Raw genomic sequence first — 20,971 nt, 5'->3', positions numbered from 1 at the left:
TCTCTGGCTTGGCGGGAGACGGGCCTCTGGGCTGGCGATGGATGCATGCACCTATGGGCAGCGCTGGCTGGCTGCGACTTGCTAGCGGCAAATTTCAATTGATCCAGACTCGAGGCTTGCTTGGGCCCTCGCTTGCAGGTGCCTTGTCGCAGGTGCCTCGTTGCGGGCGCCTGCAAGTTGCAGTGGCACTATTTGCAGTTGACGACATGCAGACGCGCTGCCAAGACCAAGTGCGCCGTAGATTCCGCCACAGATTCCGCCACAGATTCCGCCGCAACTTCCGCCGCGCCCCGTACAGCACAAGCCACGCCGTAGGATTCCAGCCGCCATCCGCCATCCGCCATCCACACCGCCCGAAACCTCGTCCGCCGCCAAGCCTCCATCCAACTTCATCCCACCTCATCCCACCTCATCCCACCTCATCCCACCCCTCCCTCCCAGCACCTCAGCTCAGCATCACCATGGCCCACCCCCGCGTCGAAGAGGTCTCCGACAGCGACCCGGACGTCCCGGACATCGCGTCCCTCCAAGACGACACCGACTTTGCCGACTCGGACATTATGCGCCGCGTCTCCGCCGCCCAGCCGCCGCAGCAGCAGCTGCAACCGCCTCGTCTTCCCCGTCCCTCGCCTCCTCCTCCTCCTCCTCCTCCTCCGCAGCATCCGCAGCAGCCGCAGCAGCTGCCGCCCCACGACGCCGACCAGTACCGCTCCGCGCAGTGCCTCTACCCCGTCTACTTCGACGCGACGCGGTCCCGCGCCCAGGGCCGCCGCGTCGCCGCCGCCCTCGCCGTGGCCAACCCCCTCGCGCACGACATCGCCTCCGCCTGCGCCCGCCTCCGCCTGCCCACCTTCTTCGAGCCGCAGAAGACGCACCCCAAGGACTGGGCCAACCCGGGCCGCGTGCGCGTCGCCCTCAAGCCCGACGCCGCCGTCTCCAAGCACCGCCTGTACGCCCTCGTCGCCAAGCAGCTGCAGAAGAGCCCGACCACGGAGAGCAGCCCCGGCCTGCGGGTCCGCATGAAGGGCCTGGCCGAGCCGCCCGAGGGGGCGGCCTACCCGCGGCCGGCGGTCCCGCGCGGCTGGAAGATGGGCGAGTGGCTGCCGTACCTGAGCCCGGCGCTGACGGGCGGCGGCGTGTCCGAGACCCTGCTGCGGGACATGATGAAGGAGATGCAGATGGGGGGGGATCCCATGGCCGCCCTGATGGCCGGGGGGGGGGCGGCGTCGGCCGAAGATGGCGGCGGCGCCGCGACGAGGAGGAAGAAGGACAAGAAGGGCAAGGGGAGGGCTTGACCGCCGGGCTACTCCTACTACGTGGGCTAAAAAAAAAAAAAAAAGAAAAGAAAAGAAAACGACAAGAAAAAGGGCGTGCGCGGGTGTGGAAAGAAAACCTAGGGTTTGGCCTTTTTTTCTTTATACAGACAAGACGGCGGGGCAGGCAGTTCTTTCCATCAACTACATCAACGGCATCCCCAGTTGGCAGTTGGGGTATCGCAAGCACCGGACCAAGTCGACTTTTGTGGCATCGTGCTCGTGGCCCCATACCTTCACTGCAAGAACAAGAACAAGAACAAGAACAGAAAAGTAGAATACATCAATACACCTTGTTGCCGCTTTTACATGGCCGCAATCCTGTTGCCCTGCAGAGCCTCCCACTCGCGGCAGTCGACCACGTGCACGCCTCGGCCGGCGCCCGATCCCGTCGGCATCTTCCCCCCCCGGTCGGGGAACCTGATGTGAAGCTGCGCGGCGGGACCCCCCCCCACGCGGGTGCCGGCGTGGCCGACGACCAGCGACGACTTCTTGAGCACCGAGCCCTGCCACGACTTCCAGGCGGCCAGGTCTTCCTGCTGCCTGGCCGAGTGGTACTGGGGCGTGGACCGGGCCGGCCGCCACTTGAGCTTGTCCTTGGGCAGGTCGGAAAAGCGGAAGACGGTGGCCGAGGTGGCCAGCTTGACCAGCTCGCCCAGGGCGTCCTTGCCTTCGGCCATGACGAGCGCTCGGCGCTGCTCCGCCACGCCGGCGGGCTTCTTGAGCGGCTCCGCCAGCCAGTCGTGGTCGCGGTGCTGCTCCGCCAGCCGGGCGCGGCGGTTGTCCTCGCGCAGGAACCGCACGGCCGACTGCAGGCTCTCGACGTCCCTCCTGAGCGCGTCCATCTCGCGCGCCGTGGCCACGGCCCGTTCCTGGCCCGCCTTGGCGCCCGCCGCGCCGCCCGCCCCGTCTGCGCAGGCGCGGCTCTCGCTCGCCACCTTCTTCCACTTGTCGCGCTCGCCCTCGAGCGTCTTGAGCTCCCGGTCCTGCTTCTCAATGTCCTCCTTGAGGCTCGCGACCTGCTCGGCGGATGCCTGCAGCCGCGACTGCAGGCCGCCGATCCGCTCCACGTTGGCGCGGGCGTCGCGCATCCGCGACTCGAGCGTCTCGATCTTGAGCGTTGCGGTGCTGAGGTGCTCGTCGCGCTGGGCAATGGTCCTGCGCGCCTCGTTGTGCTCCTCCTTGAGCCGTCGCAGCTCCTCTTCGGCGTCCACGGGCACCGTCTTGAGAGCCTGGAGCTCCTGGCATCGGAGCTTCCACGGGGCCGCGTGCACGTCAAACTCCTGCGTCCGGCCGAGATCCGCGGCCAGGGCGGCCAGCTCGTTGATCTGGCTGGTGACTGTGCGCAGCTTGCCCAGGTACGCCGACAAGCTGTCCGGCTCGCTCGTGCATGTGGCGTCCAGCACTGCTTGGTGGATGGCGCCTTGGACCTCAGCCAGCGTAAACGGCTCGGCTCGGCCCTCGTCCCGCGTGAGCAAGGCGTGGACGCCGTCGCCGACGGTTCGCGCCATGCTGGCAAGCTCCCCCGTGGCCGTCGCGCACTTGTCGAGCGCCTCCTTGGTGTCGGGGGGCAGGCACAGCGACCTCGCCTTGAGGTCTTGCAGCGCACGCACCGTCTTTGCGGACACGACCTTGGTGCTCCTGGTCTGCGTCATGGCTGCCTCGAGCTTCTTCGCGAGCACTTGTTGGGCCGCCTCGTCTTCCGGCTCCCCCTCCGAGGGCAGCGCCCGCTGCACCATGCCCCGTACGATGCCGAGGCACAGCGCCGCCGTGTCCAGGTGGCTCTGGACAATCACCGACGACATGTGCATGTCGTCGGCCAAGCTCGCGAGGTCGTCGGAAACGTGCACCTCGGCCAGGTGCGACATGAGAGCAATGGTCCGCTGCAGGTCATCCGCGCACTTCTTCTCCTTGAGGTCGTCGCGGCGCAGGCCGTCTACCAACCCGTTGAGCGCCCGCTCCACCGGTTCCAGCTCCAGCAGGGAGTTTTGGTACTTGGAAAACTTGTCCACGGTGCAGTGGCTCATGTCGTTGACGAAGCGGTCGCACATGGCCGACACCCACACCAGCTTGTCCACGGCGTCGCATCCGGCAAGAACGTCATCCTCGTGGCCCGGGTGAGGCTGGCCGTTGATGCGCTCCTTTATGAACCCGCCCACAAGGTTGGCTTTGAACGCTAGTCTTCTGAAGCGCAGCAGCGCCAGCACCGAGTCCTGGTCCTCCTGGTACGTGTCCGGCAGGAAGAGCTTGACAATCTCGAGATGCTGCTCGGCCTCTTGCGCATCAAGTCGGCGCAGTTCCAGGTCAATCGTCTTGACCTGCGCCTTGGCCGCGGACAGCTGAAGTTTCATGTTCAGATCCATCATTGCCCGTGAGCGGTCGTTCAACTTGTCGGATTCGCCTTCGGTAACGGCCTGCGACGCCCGCATGTCCTCCAGGTCGCTCTGCAAGCTGGTGACGAGTTCGCGGAACCGCGAAAGGGTATACTCCATGTCTTCGAACGCTTCCTCCTGTTGCGCGGCCCGTCGCGCTTGCTCGGCAATGACGCTGTCCTTGAAGTCCAGCTCTTCTTGCAGCTCCTTCTCGTTCTGCACGTGATTTGCCTCCAGCTCGTCGTTGACTTCCTTCAGGCTTTCCAGGTCTTCAATGACGGCTTTGAGTTCCTCTACCTGCTCCGACATGCTCATGTTTCGCTCCGTCAAGTCTTCAATCATGTCTTCGGCCCCAAGGGCATTATCGAGCTGCTGCCTGAGGTCGTCGACGGCTGCTTCGGACTGGGCCAGCTTCTCCTTTGTTGCTGCTTGTTCCTCCCTTAGGCGGCCGTGGTCTTTCACGTCTTCTTCCAGGCCAGCAATCTGATCTCGCAATTCCTCCGCTTGATCTTGCGTCAGGTCTCGCAACCTCAGGAGAGCTTCTCGTAGCCTTTCGTTGGTGCGCTCCATTTGGAGCCATCCGGTGCTTGCTCGCTCCTCCGGTGTCATTCCCTTGCTGTATTCCGAGTTTTCTTCGCGGAGAACCTCCACCTCCAATTCAAGCTCTTCCGACTTTTGCTTCAGTGCGTCAACTTCCATTTTCAATACTTCAGCTGTTTCTTCCGCCATCTCCCGGTCAAGGGTAGCCAGCTCCAGGGCAGTATCATGCTCGGCTTGCATTGCCTCTATGGATTCGAATTTCGCTTCCGCTTCCTTGATTTGCTTTCGCAATTCGGCTAATTCCTGTTGTTGAGGCTGGTATTTCTGCTGAAGCTTCTGAATGATTGCTTCAAACTTGTCCCGTTCACCCTGCACCTTTTCCAGCTGCTTCAGCTTGTCTCTGTCTTCCATGCGTTTCCGTTCCAGCACTTTCAGCTTAGTCTTCAAGTCCTCGATTTCACGATTCGCTGCCGTGGCAGAACCAGTTGTTCGGGGTGCCGATGGAGCACTCGGTCGTCTCGCTTGCGGCGGCGTCGAAGAGGTCCCGGGAGGGGGTCTTTGAGAGACAATCCTCTCGAGGATATGGGCGCGCGCTGCGACAGGGCTCGTCGGTTGGGGTGATAGAATCTCTGCTTCGCTCTTAGCGGGAGAGCCGGGACCAGCATCGTCGGCAGAGCCACTGTCACGCCCAGTTTGTGAGTCGGCAGAGGGTCTTCGGCCGGACTCCGGCCTCGAAAGGCTCCTCAAAGGGCCAAGTGGACGGACGCCGCTGGCAGACCTCGCATGAGGCCCGCCCGTCCTGGACGCCACTGATGAGATGGATGACACTCTCGCAGTTCGTGAAGCAACGACGGCAGGCGGTCCCATTGATGTTCGATGGGTGATTGTTGACGTGCGAGCTCTGGAAGCTCCGGCAGTCGCAGATGCGGAGGGAACCCTTGCGTTCGAGGGCGTGCCTGTTCGAGAGGCGGAAGCACTGGACGTGGCACTAAGCTGCTTCGTTGGCGATTTCACGGGAGACTGTTACAGATACGCGTTAAAGATTTTTTTTTTCTTTTTTTTTCACATCAGGGTCGGCAAGGTTGTCCGTCCGTACCCTCACCAAGCTGGTTCGTCGGACCTTGGGGACCGGACTGGGACTTGGCGCATTCAAACTTCTTCTCTTTGCCAGTGCAACATCTCCGCTGGGCGCAGACTTGACTGCTGCAGGAGCGAAGCTGTTTGGGCGGGCTGGCTTCCGGGCTGGCTTTGTGCTCGGAGCTTGTGCGATGATGGTTGCCATCATGGGTTTGACAAACATGCCGTATCCCATGGGGCAATCGAAATATCTCACGCCCTGGACGCTGCCGTCATTCTTGCCCGTCTTTTCCTCGAGCTCAACGCCGATCCACTCTCCGACCTGAAAGCTGGCCTGGCCTGCGAATCGAACAGTGCCTCGGCGGCCATCGTTAAGCTGGACCGTTTGGCCAGGTTTGAAATCCGGCATTATGAGTTGTGTAAACGGCGTGGGGACATGGTGATGCCGTCGCGGCAGAGCTGTTGTGCTGAGCCTAGGATCCTGTATTGGTGATGGGTGATGCTGCTTGTCAGGTTGTCAGGGGCAGTTATGGTCTGCCGCTCGTCGAGCACGCTGCGCTTGCAAACCAGTTGCTACATATGTATTGTTTGTATCCGCCCGACGCGTTCACCAGCCTAAGCCCCCGAGAAGGGAAATGCGCCACATCCGGCTGGGCTGGTGGCTGGTGGCTGATGGGCTGATAAGGTGATATGACCGACTTGACAATGGCCTTACAAGCGAGGCATCAAGCTTTGGAGATGCTTTACGACGAAAAAAAAAAGTCCCGAGGTTGGCTGGGATCACATCACGCATGGATTTTCCAACACGAGCAAATCTGAAAAGCCCCAAGTTCGAGCCGCTCTATAGCCAATTTGGCTTGCCATCAGTTGATTTGCCTTTTTTTCATCAGCGGGCCATTGTGATGCCAAAATGCTGTTACACGCCTACCCAGGTTCTCACGCAGAAACGGGTCCTTTGCCTTTCCTAACGTGAATCTAATTCTCCCCATGAAATCTGGCCTCTCTCTCTCTCTCTCTCTCTCCCTGTCTTTTTTTCTTTTCTCTCTCTCCTTATTCTAGAATTGCGGTACAGAAATCTAACTTCATGACGTTACTGTGATGGGGGAGCTTCGTTACTTCGTACCATTCGCTTTGCCGACGACAAGCACAACAACAGGCGAGCCATTAGAACTTGCTTGCGAAATCCTCACGAAAGGGCCCGTCTCGCATCCATTCCATGACCTCGAATGCCAACCTCCGCTCTGTTGCCTCATCTAACCCTTTCTCTTTCGGAATTCTCACCAATACCAGGCCAATGCTCCTTGAAACGTCCACTGTCGCCACGGAGCCGGTCTTCTCTTGGCAGTCCTCAACCTGCACCACCAGGTCGGCATGGGGTGTGCCTCGCCAGAGACTGACCAGCCACTGCCAGTGGTCCTCAGGTGTGTACTTGTCCGAGATGGGCATTGCCGATGCATAACTGTCCGCAACGGTCAGGCTGTGCCCACCTTTCACCAAAGCAACCGGCGTCTTCGGGCCGGCTTCAGGGCTTCTGTCGTCGTGTGGAGGAGTACATGCCTCTGTCGACAGTGCTTGCACTACCCTTGAACCCTCGAATTCTCCCCCGTTGGGAGCATCTCCCATTGAGCGTCCGCCCGTGACATGATAGGCAATCTGCTTTGACTTTTGACGCCATGACAAAATGGTGTCAAAGTATCTCGAGAGCAAGTCATCTCTAACGCTGGCAACTGCCTCCTTTGCCTCGATTCCCTGGCGGCGGGTAGTCGCCCTCAGCTCGGCCCCTTCAGAATCGACAGATTCGTCGTTTTCCCAAACCTTGAGAGCAACATCGCCACTCGCGACCAGGACCTTTTCTAGGAAACGACCGACTTCATCAAGGTTCTTTGGGTCAGTCCCTTCAACAGCAATAAAATATCCGCGCTTGCGCCCGCGTAGCCCATGATGACCTGCAGGAGGCAACGGCTCAGTGATGGTTGAGAGGATGCCAATCTTCTGGGTCAATACGGGCTCCCTCGTCGTCACTCTGGTGTTGAGGCTTCCTGTATGCTGGCTGCTCTTGATCGCTGAGACGGGTGATGTCGTTGATGACGGGATGCTCACGCGCTTATCCTCCACCACCGGCGACCTAGAGGGCGAGGGGGGAATGGGCGTTTGCAGAGGGGGTAGGCGAAGGGATTGATCAAACACGCTATGCCGACGGCTTGGGCCTTTCTCATCAACAGGCCATTTCGAGGATTCGGGAGGCCGAAGAGGCGGAGGCATGGGCATGGGACCGCTCTGGGACCTTGGAAAGCTTGCCAGCTCCGGCAGGGTCGTCCCTGTGTAACTTCTCATCAAACTGGCAGCTCCATCTGGTGGTGTGCGTCCCAACTCGGGAGGCGGTCTGATGGTATACGACCCTGCTGCTCCATTAATGGCGTGGTACCCGCCCACATCATTGACACGCCGTCTTTTCGTCTCTGGAGAATTCGGTTCGCTATAGTCGGCATCACGAAGCAGAGAGAACTGGCGAGGAAACGGGAGGGTGCTGGTCGGAGACTGGTCGAAACTCGAGCGGCGTGATGAGACGCCCGTGTCCAGATGTCGCAAAGATGGCTGTGACTGGGACAAGGAACCGAAATGCCCGAGAGATGATGACGAAACGGGGTTGAGGGGCGTCCTGGGGGTGGAGATGGACTGTCCATGGCATTTTAAACATCGCCCATGCTCATCTGCTGGTGAAGTGCCCGTCCAGTTGCCATGAGCCTTGCTACCGCGTCGCGGCTGGTATCGATAGTTGGGATATTGATGATGATGTCGCTGTTTCTCCTCCTCGGCAAGTTTCTTCCAGTTGTCCTTGACATCGTCATTCTCATGCTTCCACTTGTCCCCGATTATCTTGGATATCTCGGGATTTGAGAGTTTTGGGTTATCTGCTGTAACCTGCGATTGATGGTGCTGGCGATACAAGATGAACGCTGACAATATTCGTCAGCCGAAGGAAAGGGCAGAGCCAAAAGAAAAGGGAAGAGAAAGAAAAGAAAGAGTGCAAGCAAGCAAGGAAAGAAAAAAAACGCCAAACTCGCTGCTGGAAAGTTTTGCCTTGCCATCTAGCCCTCAAGAAAATAAAGTCCTAGAGGCAAGGTTCTGACTGCGTCTTGAGCAGTCAAGGGGCTTCTCTACGTCTCTCCGTGGAAACTGGAATGCAGAGAATTCCGATCGAAACTCACCGTTTCTTGGCCTGGGGATCTTGGGTGCCGGCGCACAGAGACAGATCAGGTCCCGGGAGACTTCATGGGGAATCTGTCTGGGAGGGTTGACGCCGACCGGCTCATACATGCCGTGATGAGCTTCGACGGCGCTCACTGTCGACGACGCTCTCTTCCTCCCCGAGCCCGTTCTGAAGGGACTAGGAGAGTGTCTACCGTCAGATGCCAGGTCGAAACCTCGGCAGCTTCTGAAGCTCCTGTCCAGGCTGATGTGGCGTTGAACAAAAGCACCTACGGTTTCCATTTCTCGAGCAGCCGAGGGTTCTATATGGGCCATGATGCGGTGCACATTTGGGGTGCAAAGGACGATGGGGGGGTGAAAGGCAACAAAGAAGAAGAAGAGGAAAAAAGGGATGGGATGATATACCCGCAGCTGCGTTCCCAACTAACACCGTTGCCTCCCGAGCTTCAAGCTTGAAGGGTGAGGGCTTTACGATGCTATTCGACAACTACTGGACAGCAACAAAGAGTATCAAATGCCAAGAAGAAGAAGAAGAAGAAGAAGAAGAAAAGAAGAAAAGTCTGGAACAACGAGGGATGATAAAGAAGAAACGGGAGAATGCCAGAATCCCGGAATGGCTGGAAAGAGCGGTTGCTGGACCGCTCCCACTCTTCCAAGCTTGGTTCTGCTGCCTTATTACATTCACGTACAGTACACATGAGCCTCTTTGACAGCGAGCAGTGGTTTGCCAACAAGCCGCCTTTGGATAAGCTCATGGCTAGCTGGTGACTCAGTTGGCTGGTCTGCTGGCCTGCTGGCCTGCTGGTCTACCGCCATTATCTGGCTCTTTGGACTGCCTTGACCACGGACCAGTGGGCATCCATACATGTCTCGGGAGACCACCAGAGTGGGTTTAGTTACCAGCCCCATGCTGGCTCAAAGGTTTCAATCGACAAGATCGCACCAAACAGAAGGCTGGGCCCCTTCTTTGCCGAGCGGGGACTAAACCTGGACACCCAATTTTCCCCAGCCGCTTCCACGCAACGTCGCTTGACAAGCCGGCGGGATTTTCCCAAAGACCAGATACTCCTTCCAACAACGAGTACTTTGGCTAGACCGGTCCTGAGAGGCCTCGGAGCGAAACGTCGGGGGAAAAAAAAAAGAAAATACAAGAAGAGAAGGGTCGACGCTGTTCTAGCTTCAGCCATCACATCCCGTTTGTTGTCAACTTGGCCGTGGATGACTACTGCCCACCGCCACTACGACCTTGACCATTACTACTACTTGCTGCCAGCCTGTCTGCCACCATCATCATGACAGATCGCCTGTCTGGGCCGCCCCGAAGCTGCTGGACCTCGCGAACGAATGGAACCCGGGCCTGCCACCGTGTGGCTTTTTTTTTCCCCATGCCGTCCAGATGAAGAAGGCTCCTTACCATACCCGTACCCGCCCCAACCTCGCTGTCCACAATGGCCAAGGCTGGCCCCCGCAGGAATGCGAGTTGGCTGGGCTCTGGGCTCTGGAATGCAGCGCAATATCTGAGACAAAGAGACTACGGATCATCCCAACACGGCTAATCCCCTTTGCCGCACGTGATGTAAATCCACGCCCCCCCATGCCTGGACCGAAAAGGACTCTCTGCAAGAGTGTGGATGTCGTGCGTGCCACCCACCAGCCGGGTGACTCCGAAAAGGACGGGGAAAGAGAGAAAAAAGAAAAAAAGAAAAAAAAAAGGGATTCGGGCAAGGACGTGAGCTGCGTGGTCGACCAAGTGAGACGGGGTTGGGAGAGAGGCGGGGGGGGGGGGGGGGGGGGGGGGGCCAGCAGGAAGGAACGATTTCCGATGAATGAGGGCAAAGGCAAGGATGGCCATGGCAGCTGCGGTTTTGCCTGCAGGCTGTATGTAGCTGGTGCGTTATTCCGAGTTCCTGAATGTCTCGTCTCACATTTGCCAGGCGACGCGGGTTTTGTTCCATGCCACGCAGAAGAAACCTGCCATGACATAGACTTGGGTCGAGAGAAACAAAAATGAAAGCCCCTTGCTTGTCTCTCTCTCTCTCCCCCCCCCTGCCCTGCAAGGCTTGGTTGACCCCTTTGGGAGCATTTTAGTTTAGCACCCTTTATTGTGTCTTTTTTTCTACATGCCTTTGTACGTGATTGGCCCTCCTTGCCTCCTCCCTTGGGGTTCTGCCACGGCTAGCTGTTCTTTCGCCTCGCCCTGGGAGATTTCTTTTCTTTTTTTTTTTTCTTTTTTTTCTTTTCTTCGTTTTCGGGTTGAACAGGGGCAGCATCCAGCAGCGCATCTGTAAATGTGCGTGAAACCAGGTATTTTTGAAAAAGCAATAGATTTCGCCCAAAAGTCCCGGCCGACGCCCAATCTCTGCCCTCTTTCCATTTTATAAAAAAGAACAACGCAAAAAAAGAACAACGGAAAAAAAAGAAAAAAAAAAAACGAAAAAGGAAGAAAAGAAAAAAAAGGCAATGACAAAGAAAAAAAAACACACAATCAGACGAATGACGCCAGTCGCATTGAATACTTGACCCCCCACGTGCATTGTCGAGCGTCCCGACAAAAAAAAAAAAAAAAAAAGGACCCCCACGCTGGAAAGAAACGAGAAGAAACAGGCTACGAAATGTAGCCGTGTCCCGCTTCGCTGCCCAGGAGTGAGGCGCTACGGCGAGCGTCGAGGAACAAGTCCTCGCACTCGGACACGTCCTGGACATCGATTTGTGAGCGGCCGTTGGCCTTTGCTAGAATGCTGTTGCGTTGTTCCTGTCAGCGACAGTGTCTGAGACAAGGGCATAATGGTCATTACCAAGACACGGAGCGGCAAAGTGTCGGTGTCGGTGTCGGTGTCGGTGTCGGTGTCGGTGGTGTCGGTGGGTGCCTGGCACCAAGGGCAAAACGGGCATCACTGGACGTCCGCCGGCGCGACAAGAGTCGAAGAGGCATACGTGTGTGTATGTGTCTGTGTGTCTTTGTGTGTCTTTGTGTGTGTGTGTGTGTGTGTGTGTGTGCGGCGGTGGCGGGTAAAGAAAAGAAACCCCCCAGAGAGGGCTGGGGCAGGAAGAGGCGGGAGCAGAAGTGGTTTGGCAAAAAAGAAAAGGGAGGCAAAGGGACGGGCAGAGCGCCGCAAGACATACCTGGCCGGAGTGAGCAGCTGCAAGCAATAGCGCAGACTAACCCGGACGCCATGGGCGGAAATCCTGTCAATAGCCGGGTCCGTGATGGCCACGCCTTCGGTGGACGCCCGTATGCGCACAATCTGCTTGATTTCGTCGGGCTGATAGGGCGCGGTGGGGATGATGAGCAGCCTGGCCAGGAAGTCGGTTGGAATGCCGTGGGCGGCGACAATGTCATCGGTGCCTCTGATGGTGCACATTCCACGGTTGGACGCCAGCACCACAATGGGCGCTATCGGCGACTCCAGCGCCCGGTTGAGATAGGTGAAGCATTCCACGTCGAGCATGTGTGCCTGGTTGTCGGAAGAGTTAGTTCAATTTGGTCAGCCTTTTCTTGCTTTGCACACAGCAAGCCTTCTTGGAGCATGTTCCAGAAAGGCAGGGAAACGGGGGTGGAAGGGGAAGGGCAAAGAAGGGGGGGGGGTGGTTTTGAGACAATAGGGTGCATAAAGAAGAGACGAGAATGGTCCCCCCCCTCCCCTTCCCAAATTCCCCAAAAAACAAGGCTTTTTGGCTTTTTGGCTTTTTACCTCGTCAATGAACAAGACACCCGGCACCAGCTCAGCCACGCCTTGGTCGATGTACTTGCTGACCACCTTGTTGATCTCGGCGCGCAGTTTCTCCGTGATCTCGGTCATCTTGGGTTTCATGAGCTGGCCCATCATGCTCATGATGTCCTGGCCCCCCTGCGGTCTGGCATTGGCAACATCCAGGTCGTGCAGCGTCACATCTTGCACAATCTCCTTCTTCTTGTGCACCTCCCCCTTTGGGATGGGGACGTACTCCTCGGCCTCGAGATCAAACTCGGTCGCGTAGGCGTCCGACCTGCCCACTCGCTTGCACGCTCCCGTGTTGGCCTCGATGTAGATGACGTCGCCCACCGTCACCCTCTCCTTCTGGATCGCTTCGTAGATGCTCGGGTCCAGGCGCAGCTTCTTCTGCCCCTTGGCGCTCTTCAGCCCGATGAGGAGCGTGCTGATGGTCTTTCCGTAGCCGCCCAGCGGGTTCTCGGCCTCTTCTGGCGTGAGCTCCGTCACCTCGCCCTCGTACACCTCCTTGGTCTCCCTGACCTTGAGCCCGATGGCTCGTCGGAAATTCTCCATCAGCACCTCCGTCTTCTTCACCTCGGTCGAGTAGATTTCGCTGCCGACAATGGGGCAAAAGGGGATCTTTGTCCCGAGCTCCTGGCTGATGGCCAGCGCGAGAGCCGTCTTGCCAGTGCCGGGGCCCCCGGCGAGCAGCACGCCTCGGCCTGCCATCATGTGAGCTCGAATCAGGTCGACAACCACGCCGCATGACTAGAATAGGTGGGAGGAAAAGGACAAAAAAAGAATGTCAGTGGCTTGATCAGCGACGCTTTTATTGGAGGGGGGGGGGGGGATGCTTCTCGTCTGGCGTTTGGTCTGTACCTCCCGAGCGGGAACCTGGCCGATGAACCCGGCCGCATGTTTTTCAGCGCGTCCGTCCGACTTTAAGCCAAGACCCTTGATGTGCGTGTGGGCAGCAGTGCGGTTGTCCCGCTTGTTGCCCTTGACTTCGCTGATCTGGACCATTCTGGCACGTTTGGTGGTGACGCGCCCACGAGTTCCGTTGATTCGTTCACTCGAGGTGTAATGGATGTAATGGACGGTGACGGAGGAGTTTTTGCTTTGCCTCGGGCGAAGACGGGCGAAGACGGGTGAAGACGGTGTGAGGTGGCCGAGATTTGCTCTTCTTTGGCGAACGGGTTTCCTCCTCCGTGGCGCGACGCAACCCTGCAACTTTTGTCGTCGGTGTTTTGTCGCGTCGGAAGGTATCTTGGGGTCACGTGACTTGTGTCGACAAGTGCCGACTTCTTATTCTCAACACTATAGAGGTACCCTCTACTTTTTAGCATTTTCGAGCAAAACATTCCTTGTTATCGTTCGAGCACCCTGCTCACGCATGGCATTGTCAAGTCATTCCTTTTATGCGGTCGCTGCGGGAAACGCTGGCTGTGTCTGGCCATGCAGCGGCACGAATCAACACTCGGGCAAGCTTGCTTGCTTCATGATGAGACCATTTGCTCTTCTGCCCTGGCCGAGCGATGATAACCCCTACCCATCTATCTAAATTCACGCAGACTTACATCATCGGCGTGGCCTGCCTCGCCGACGACGAGCATGGGCGACCTGTCAGCCACGCCGTCCCGATCACTGCGCCTTCCCACATCCTCAGCCTTGGTCGTGCGCGGCGGCCTCTTCTTCATCAGCACCACCCCGAGGGCACTCCCCAAGATCAAGGTGCACCCGGCCAGGCTCGCCAAGCCCATCCGGTGCCCAAAGATCCACCGATCAAAGCTCGCAGCAAACACCATGTGCGTGTACACCATGGCGTTTGCCCGGTTGGACTTGTCCGCCGCGAGCCCAGCCGCCAGGAGATACTGGTTGACGAAGCCCGCCGCCCCCAGCGAGAGCAGCAGCAGCCACTGCCTCGGCGAAGCTGGCCGCATCCAGCGCAGGGACGGTTGCCCAATGTCCAAAACGGGACCCAGGGCCAGGGCCGAGATGCTCATGACGGTGCCTATCGCGGCGAAGGCGTTGACCGAGATGAGCGGATGGGCACGCTTCCCGATGGCCCGGAGGGTGGCAAACGCTCCTGCGGCGCCAAACACCCCGATCAGGGCTACACCGACCGCAAACAGCCGTTCCTGAGGCGTCGCATCACCATGTGCGCCGGGAACCGAGCCATGCGGGCTGCCAGCGTCCCCGGCCGTCGAGCCGTGCCCCCCCTCGGCCGAAGAAGAAGCCCCGGTAAACAGGGCGGCGGGTTGCGCAATGAGGACCACGCCCGCCAGGGCCACGAGCGTCGCCGCTTGGTCGAGACGCGTGAAGGGCTCGTCGAGCAAAAAGTAGCATAGGAAGCCGGCGACCCCGGGAGCCAAAAAGGTAATGACGGTGGCGTCTGCGAGGGGCAGATACATCATCGACCACCACAGGCCGAGGATGCCGCAGCAACCGGCGCAACCTCGAGCGACGAGAAGCCCCCTAATCCCCCTCTGCCCATAGGGGAAATGAGGAATACCCTTCCACCACATGTACGCGACGCAGCACAAACAAGTCGCACCTTGCCGAACCAGCAGCATCTGCACGGGGCTCATCCCCGGGCCCTGCAGCCCCAGAAGGCGCGCGCTCAGGTTCATCAGCGCGCCAAACAGCTGCGCGAGGGCAACCAGCAAGGCTGGTCTGTTTGCGAGCCAGAACCGCTTCGCCAGCGACGTTTGCCCCTTGCGCATTCCGCCCCAGGCATCCGCGGCGTCAGCCGATGATGATGATGATGATGAATGACTGCTCAACGTCGGGCTCGGAGACCGTCTCTGAAACTCTGCTGCCTGCAGCTTGGCACTGCCCCGGCCGTCGGGGGACCAGGCCCTTTGCATTCCATGGAGCGGCGCAGTGTTTGCAAGCGTTTCCTGCGACGTCGTCGTTGTCGGACGCGGCCGAATCACCGCATCTTCTGGCGAAGGCATCGGCAGTTGGTCGTCATCCAAGGAGCGCGGAGGAATGGGAAACGTGACAAAACTCGAGCAGGGAGCAAAACCCGTCTACTTGGAATGCCTGTCTCGACGACGAGCCTTTTCTGAGACGCCTGTACAAGTTGGTCACTCTGGGATGGGTTTTCTTGACAAGAGTGTGGCCGGCAGATATATATCCTGATAACTGGCAAGAATCATGGAAGCGAAGCCAGTGCTATGTAATGACGGCACGCCAAACCACGACGACTACATGGACGGCAATGGACAGGACGGAATCGGAGCGGCGTGGCTCCTTGGTGCAAGTGCATGGACGCTGCAGACGAGCTCGTCACCAGTCCATCACGACCCCATGGCAGGCCACCGTTGGTGGCTGCGGTGAGGGCCAACGGCGTGCCCAGTGGCGCAGTGGCAGCGCTGTCGGCGCTGTCGGCGCCGATAATCGGCTGCCAGCTTCGGCGGGTTCCATCGAATGCGTGACAGTTGACGCGTCTAGACATGCATAAACTGCAGCATCAACCTGCATCCACCGGCATCCACCGGCAAAGCCCTCTGCTGCGAAGCGGCTCCGTCAAGCCCATTATCAAGAGCATCGAGAGGCAGCTGCCCTACGCATCAATGTCGCTGCGCAAACAACCATTAACCGTCACCGACGAGTTTCCCATGCAGCCTCATAAACACGCCCCATCGCAACAGCCCGAATAGCCAATTCACCCAAACGCCCCCGCCATGCCATCGCCAAAGCAAAATGATGCCAAAACGCCTGCCTCGTGTCCAAACGCCCGCCCCAATGCAGGCAGCCCCCTTCCCCTCCCACGCCTCACCCGCACTACCTCTTCTTCCCCAGCGCATCCGCCTCCGCCTCGACATCGTCATCCGCCTCGCCCAGCTCCTCCTCGGGCCGCGCCCTCTCCCTCTTCTTCTGCTCCTCGGCGGCGTCCTTGATGATCTCGTCCTCGCCGTCTCTCAGGATCTCCCGCGCCTTCTTGATCTCCCTCTGCTTCTCAAACACCTCCTGCACCTTGCCCAGGAAGGCGGGGTTCTTGCGGAACGCAAACTCAAAGTCCTCGTACTTGATCTTCTGGCGGCCCGAGTAGTGCGCCGCGCGGGTGGCTTCAAACGCGATGGACTGCATGAAGTCGGTGAGGATCTCGTCGAGCACGCGGATGGTTTCGGGCAGGGGGTTCTTGACGTCGCCGTGCGCGTAGAGGAGCTGAGCGACTGGGCGCCCGCTTGCAGATGAGCTTGATGTTTTGGGTGAGAAAACAAAAGGGGAGGGGACGCGGCGTACGCTCGTTGTGGGAAAAGTTCATTTTGCCGACATTTTTGCCGGCTCTTGCTCGGGGTTCCATGTTGGTGGGGCGGGTTGGCGATGCTGGGTGTTCTTCTGCGAAGGAATACAGACGAGGGTTCGTCTGGAACGCGTTGGCGATGATGCTCTCTGTGGGCCGGGGGTTAATGTTGCAACTCCCAGGTTGGCGTGAGAATGTGTGAGCATGCATCTTTGCTCGAGGATGCGGTCACCGGGGCGGGCTCGGCTTCGGCGAATCTTTGCTCCAGCATCCACGCAGCGCAATTGGCAGCTGCCCCACGCCAACCTACCTCCTCCTACGCAGTACGGCCGTGGTCGTCCGTGGTTTGCCTGCCAACCAGCACAAGCTTCAACATCATCATCATCATCACCACATTTACAACCACAACAATTTCCATCCCCGAGCTGCTCGACAATCATCCCGCTTCCACCTCCCCGCCAGTCCGCCCACCGCCATGGTACGCTGCCCTCCCCCCTCACGCCGCCCCCAACCCTCGCAAATGCTAGCTAACCAACCCCTTCCTCCCCCGCACCCAGTCCGCCCTCTTCAACTTCCGCTCCCTGCTGCTCGTGCTCCTCCTGCTCATCTGCACGAGCGCCTACGTCCACCACTTCACGCCCGGCATCATGGACCGCCACAAGAACGGGTAAGCCGAACCCGCCAGCTCCTGCGATGACTCAAAAAAATCCCCCGCCAGCGCTGACCGGGGGCGTCCCCAGCGTCATGGGCGTGTTCTGGAAGAGCGCCAGGGTCGGCGAGCGGCTGAGCCCCTACATAAGCATATGCTGTGTGCTGATGGCGGTACGTGGGATGAACGGGGGGCCGAGGCGCGATGCCTGGGGGTTCGCTGACGTGCGGTAGGCCTCGATCCTGATAAACTAGACGGCAGGGGTTGCTGTTCGTGCTCTTGGTGGAGGGGGTTTGGCGAGCGTGCTGCGGCGTTTGGGGGGGAAGGGTAATGACGGGAGGTGCGAAGTTGGGGGAGGCGATGGCTGGCGTGGTGGTCTGGTAGAAGGGGGGGGGGGGGGGGATGATTTGCACAAAAGGGCGGGCAGGCTCGGTATGGAGTCGGCGCAGCGGGCGGTAGTAGCTCGGGCAGGGGACCATGGGCCTGGCAGACAGACATGTTGCTGCTCCTGCGGTGTTGGCGACGGGTTGACGATGAGACAAGCCGGGCACGTCAGGCCGACATGCACCATGAGACGGAGGGGCGGCCGACAAGCCTTTTTGTCGGGCCGGGCAGCTCGACCGAAATCCGAGCCAGATGCACGCCAGCGCATGCCATGCGGACCTGCCATCCAACGCACCGTCACATAGCATCACCATCGGGCCCGTGAGCATCGGCCGGAGGGCACAAGCCGCGAACACAGCAAAGCAATACACAGCACAACACGGCGCAGCACGGCACGGCACGCACGACCATCGCTCATGGCACAGCCCGCCGCTCCTCCTCCTCCCAGCATCGTTTCCTTCTTTCTTCACATCACATGCCCTCCCATTACTCGCGCCCAACTGCCCCATCTCTCTGTTTCCCGCGGTTCCCTCCGCGGATACCGTCGGCTGAGCCGATGGTGTCGCTCCCTCTCCTCCCCCGCCCCGCCAAGGTTTTCGTTTCGCTGGCCGCCAGGCCCTCCTTTTTTTTTTTTTTTTTTTTTTTTTTCTTCTTAATCTTTATTTTTTTATTATTCTAATTATGTATCATCATCTTTTACACTTTTTTTGCGTCCCTGCGTCGTCTCTTGCGTTCCGCCGCCAAAACTTGTGGACCCGCGGCCGGATCGGAGCCGCCTGGCGCCAAGGACTGACTGAAGTCGAAGTCACGTTGGCCTGATGACCCGGCTCCGCAGGCAGCGCACGACTCGCCCTGCCCCCCATCCATGTACCGGGTACGCACAAGCAAAGCGAGGACCGGTCCCCCAACGAGGCCGGGTGCCGGATCCCGCCGAGTCAGTTAGAGCAGCGGTTCGTTCGGCGGGGCCAGCTCGCCGCTCGCAATGGAACCCCCCGTCGCCCCACGGCGGGCAGTTCTGGCCCGGGGGGTGTGTGCTCGGCGGGAGATTTGGCTGGAAATAGAAGACACTGGTCGGGCGATTGTGGTTGCGCCGTTTGCAAAAGGGACAAGGACAGCGCACACGAACCGTCGAGATGAGATGGAATGGGCAGGCTATAGGTACACGGTACACGGTACACGGTACACGGTACACGGTACATGTGCAGTACAAGGCACTTGCTGTGGGTCCGGTGGCCCCGACGCGTTTCGCTTTCGGCTATCCCTTCCCCCGGGGCAGGCAGCCGTAAAGGGACCGAGCGGGTAGCCAGGCAGCGGAGCTGGGTGCCCTTTGTCCTTGCTGCCGATTCAGACAAGGAGGCTTGCAGGAGAAGGTTGAATCCATTTTCACTGGATGCTGGAACTTGCTCCGTCATCGAGAGCTGTGACTTGCCAGGCCAAAAGGAGGTACGGAGTACGGAGTACCTACTCCCGTCTGCCTAGTAGTAGTGTCCGGTGGCCACTGGCAGGCGACATCTTACTCAGCCACGAGAATAGTAAGTGTGGTAGACCCCAGCCTACTACGTACAAGGACCATGACAACACGTGGCAAGCTTACCAAAGGATGAGAGGAAAGTCCCTCCCTCGATGCCAGCCTTGGCTGCAAGTAGAGCGTAATGACGCAAGGGGTATCCGTCCTCCGTACGGACTCCGGAGTAGCCGCTGCGTACTCCGTAGACCTCTGAGACCTTATTCCATTGGCGACCTTTGCAATGCCCTGGACACGGACTGATTGAGCCGCCTGTGAACAGTGCAGCAGGCTGCAGCCTCTCTGCGCCAGGATATGCCCCGTCGTGCGAAACCGTGCCTGCGCGGGAACCAAAACCTCTGGCCCTGATTGCCCCCGTTCGACAAGAACGGACACGGGGGCTTGGCAGGGGAGCATCTTGTAGCAACGTCGCGCCGCACACCTTGGTGCTGCCCCCTTCGACCCCCCCCCCCCCCCCCCCCCCGGCAGCAGTGAGTCGTGAGCCGTGACACCATCAACAAGTGCTTCCCTGGGTCTCTGCTGTGTGTTGCAGCAGCTCGGTGTTTGGCCCTGGGCAATAAGCGAGGTCGAGCAGCCCATCGTCATCTCGTGCTCCGTACATGCTGCCGGCCTAGTTGGTTGCGACGCATGGCAGATGCGATGCCGAGTCCTGAATCCCGAATCCTGAATCCTGATTGTGTCAACATGAGACCTGACCTGGCGGCCGTGCCTTGGGGAGTGGCCGGCGCTCAAGGCGCAGATTCTGCCAGCGCACTGTTCCGCACTGTCCGTCACCTGTTCTGCCCTGCCTGGTGGATGCGTGATGCGTCTGATCGCATCTCCTGAGTCGCAAATTGGCGTCTCGCATGCATCTTGGACAACGAGCGTTCCCTCTCTGCGACATCTGCGACGGCGACGAGTAAAGCAACACATGCGTGCCCCATAGCCTCGAGCCTTGCTTACCTGAGCAGATTAAAGGCGAGAAGGGCAAGGCAAAGAGACGGTGCCGATGCCTTGCAGCACAACAGTCGCTGGATAGCAAGGTGGTAGTAGCCAAGCAGTGACGAAAATCCCAGACGGTCGGCATCCAGGTTGGGTCCAAGTCTTCCTTTGACCGCGAGGACAAGTTGGCCGTCGCTATTCTACCATCTCCCAGACTGACTGGTCCTCGGAAGCTCGGCTCTGAGCGAAATGAGGGTCGTCCTTGCCCGCATCATGACGAGGATGACCGAAAATAAATACACCGAGAACTTCTGTAAAACTGCTGGCCCGTCTCCCGCCGCCTGTGGTGCATGCACTGTTGGTGGGATGCAACGGCCAATTACTGGCTCTTGGAAGTTTCGAGTGCTTGCACCGTCAAATGGTCCATGGTATCCACCGCTTGAAACACTAGCAAAGCCGACCGAGACCTGGTACCGCGAACGGTTGCGGGTCGGAAAACAAGTGCCAACAATGGACAACCGAATCAATCAATCCCACCGCTCGACGGAGATATCCACGATCTAGACTAGCTAATGACATGCGCACTTCACTTGTCGAGACGCGAGGCGGAAATGCCGAGGAATCTCGGCTGCGCATCATGAGTTGAACCGTAGTGCCATCACCCCTAGACCTGCATCTAGGTTTGCGTCCGTCGAGGTTTAAAGTCGCTGCGTCAATGAAACCCCTGAAACACGGGAGATCGTGAGCCGGCCTGACAAGGGGAAGCCGCAAGGATTCCCTTCTGGTCGGTCTGGCAGCCTGCCCGGTGATTTGTGCCCAGTATAGCAACCTGCTGAGAGCGCGACTCAGGCGACTTCAATCCGAGGAGGGGAGGCACTGGCAAGATCGGGCCATTGCCCCCAAGCCATCCTTAATGTCCCCATCCCTGTTCCGCGGGCGATGCTAGTGTTCCCAGTCCCAGCAGCGTGGTGAGCCCGGTAACTATGGCAATATTGTCGGAGGGTCCCGCAAAGATCTGGGCTCTCCCATCCAATAG

The 20,971-nt window shown here is 59.0% G+C and overlaps 7 protein-coding genes across 7 annotated transcripts; 2 read left to right on the top strand and 5 right to left on the bottom strand.

Moving 5' to 3' along the window:
• Positions 1-206: 206 nt before the first annotated feature.
• Positions 207-1,295, top strand: UV8b_08155 (uncharacterized protein; the record flags this gene model as incomplete). Its single annotated transcript, XM_043145652.1, has 1 exon — positions 207-1,295. The coding sequence occupies one exon, from the start codon at positions 207-209 to the stop codon at positions 1,293-1,295; it is 1,089 nt and encodes a 362-aa protein (XP_043001587.1).
• A 323-nt stretch (positions 1,296-1,618) lies between these two features.
• UV8b_08154 (uncharacterized protein) lies at positions 1,619-5,711 on the bottom strand (the record flags this gene model as incomplete). The annotated part of the gene is made up of 2 exons (XM_043145651.1): positions 1,619-5,245; positions 5,322-5,711. The coding sequence occupies 2 exons, from the start codon at positions 5,709-5,711 to the stop codon at positions 1,619-1,621; spliced, it is 4,017 nt and encodes a 1,338-aa protein (XP_043001586.1).
• A 755-nt stretch (positions 5,712-6,466) lies between these two features.
• Positions 6,467-8,827, bottom strand: UV8b_08153 (uncharacterized protein; the record flags this gene model as incomplete). Its single annotated transcript, XM_043145650.1, has 2 exons — positions 6,467-8,259; positions 8,512-8,827. The coding sequence occupies 2 exons, from the start codon at positions 8,825-8,827 to the stop codon at positions 6,467-6,469; spliced, it is 2,109 nt and encodes a 702-aa protein (XP_043001585.1).
• A 2,290-nt stretch (positions 8,828-11,117) lies between these two features.
• On the bottom strand, positions 11,118-13,227 carry UV8b_08152 (uncharacterized protein; the record flags this gene model as incomplete). The annotated part of the gene is made up of 4 exons (XM_043145649.1): positions 11,118-11,250; positions 11,636-11,967; positions 12,205-12,972; positions 13,084-13,227. 4 exons carry the CDS (start codon positions 13,225-13,227, stop codon positions 11,118-11,120), a joined length of 1,377 nt encoding a protein of 458 aa, XP_043001584.1.
• Positions 13,228-13,674: 447 nt separating this feature from the next.
• UV8b_08151 (uncharacterized protein) lies at positions 13,675-15,071 on the bottom strand (the record flags this gene model as incomplete). Its single annotated transcript, XM_043145648.1, has 2 exons — positions 13,675-13,749; positions 13,782-15,071. The coding sequence occupies 2 exons, from the start codon at positions 15,069-15,071 to the stop codon at positions 13,675-13,677; spliced, it is 1,365 nt and encodes a 454-aa protein (XP_043001583.1).
• A 922-nt stretch (positions 15,072-15,993) lies between these two features.
• On the bottom strand, positions 15,994-16,516 carry UV8b_08150 (uncharacterized protein; the record flags this gene model as incomplete). Its single annotated transcript, XM_043145647.1, has 2 exons — positions 15,994-16,385; positions 16,456-16,516. The coding sequence occupies 2 exons, from the start codon at positions 16,514-16,516 to the stop codon at positions 15,994-15,996; spliced, it is 453 nt and encodes a 150-aa protein (XP_043001582.1).
• A 415-nt stretch (positions 16,517-16,931) lies between these two features.
• On the top strand, positions 16,932-17,359 carry UV8b_08149 (uncharacterized protein; the record flags this gene model as incomplete). The annotated part of the gene is made up of 4 exons (XM_043145646.1): positions 16,932-16,934; positions 17,014-17,123; positions 17,197-17,278; positions 17,339-17,359. The coding sequence occupies 4 exons, from the start codon at positions 16,932-16,934 to the stop codon at positions 17,357-17,359; spliced, it is 216 nt and encodes a 71-aa protein (XP_043001581.1).
• Positions 17,360-20,971: the final 3,612 nt, after the last annotated feature.

Source organism: Ustilaginoidea virens, chromosome 7, assembly GCF_000687475.1.
Source record: "Ustilaginoidea virens chromosome 7, complete sequence".
Taxonomy (NCBI): Eukaryota; Fungi; Ascomycota; class Sordariomycetes; order Hypocreales; family Clavicipitaceae; genus Ustilaginoidea; species Ustilaginoidea virens.
This window is presented reverse-complemented; position numbering and strand designations above follow the sequence as displayed.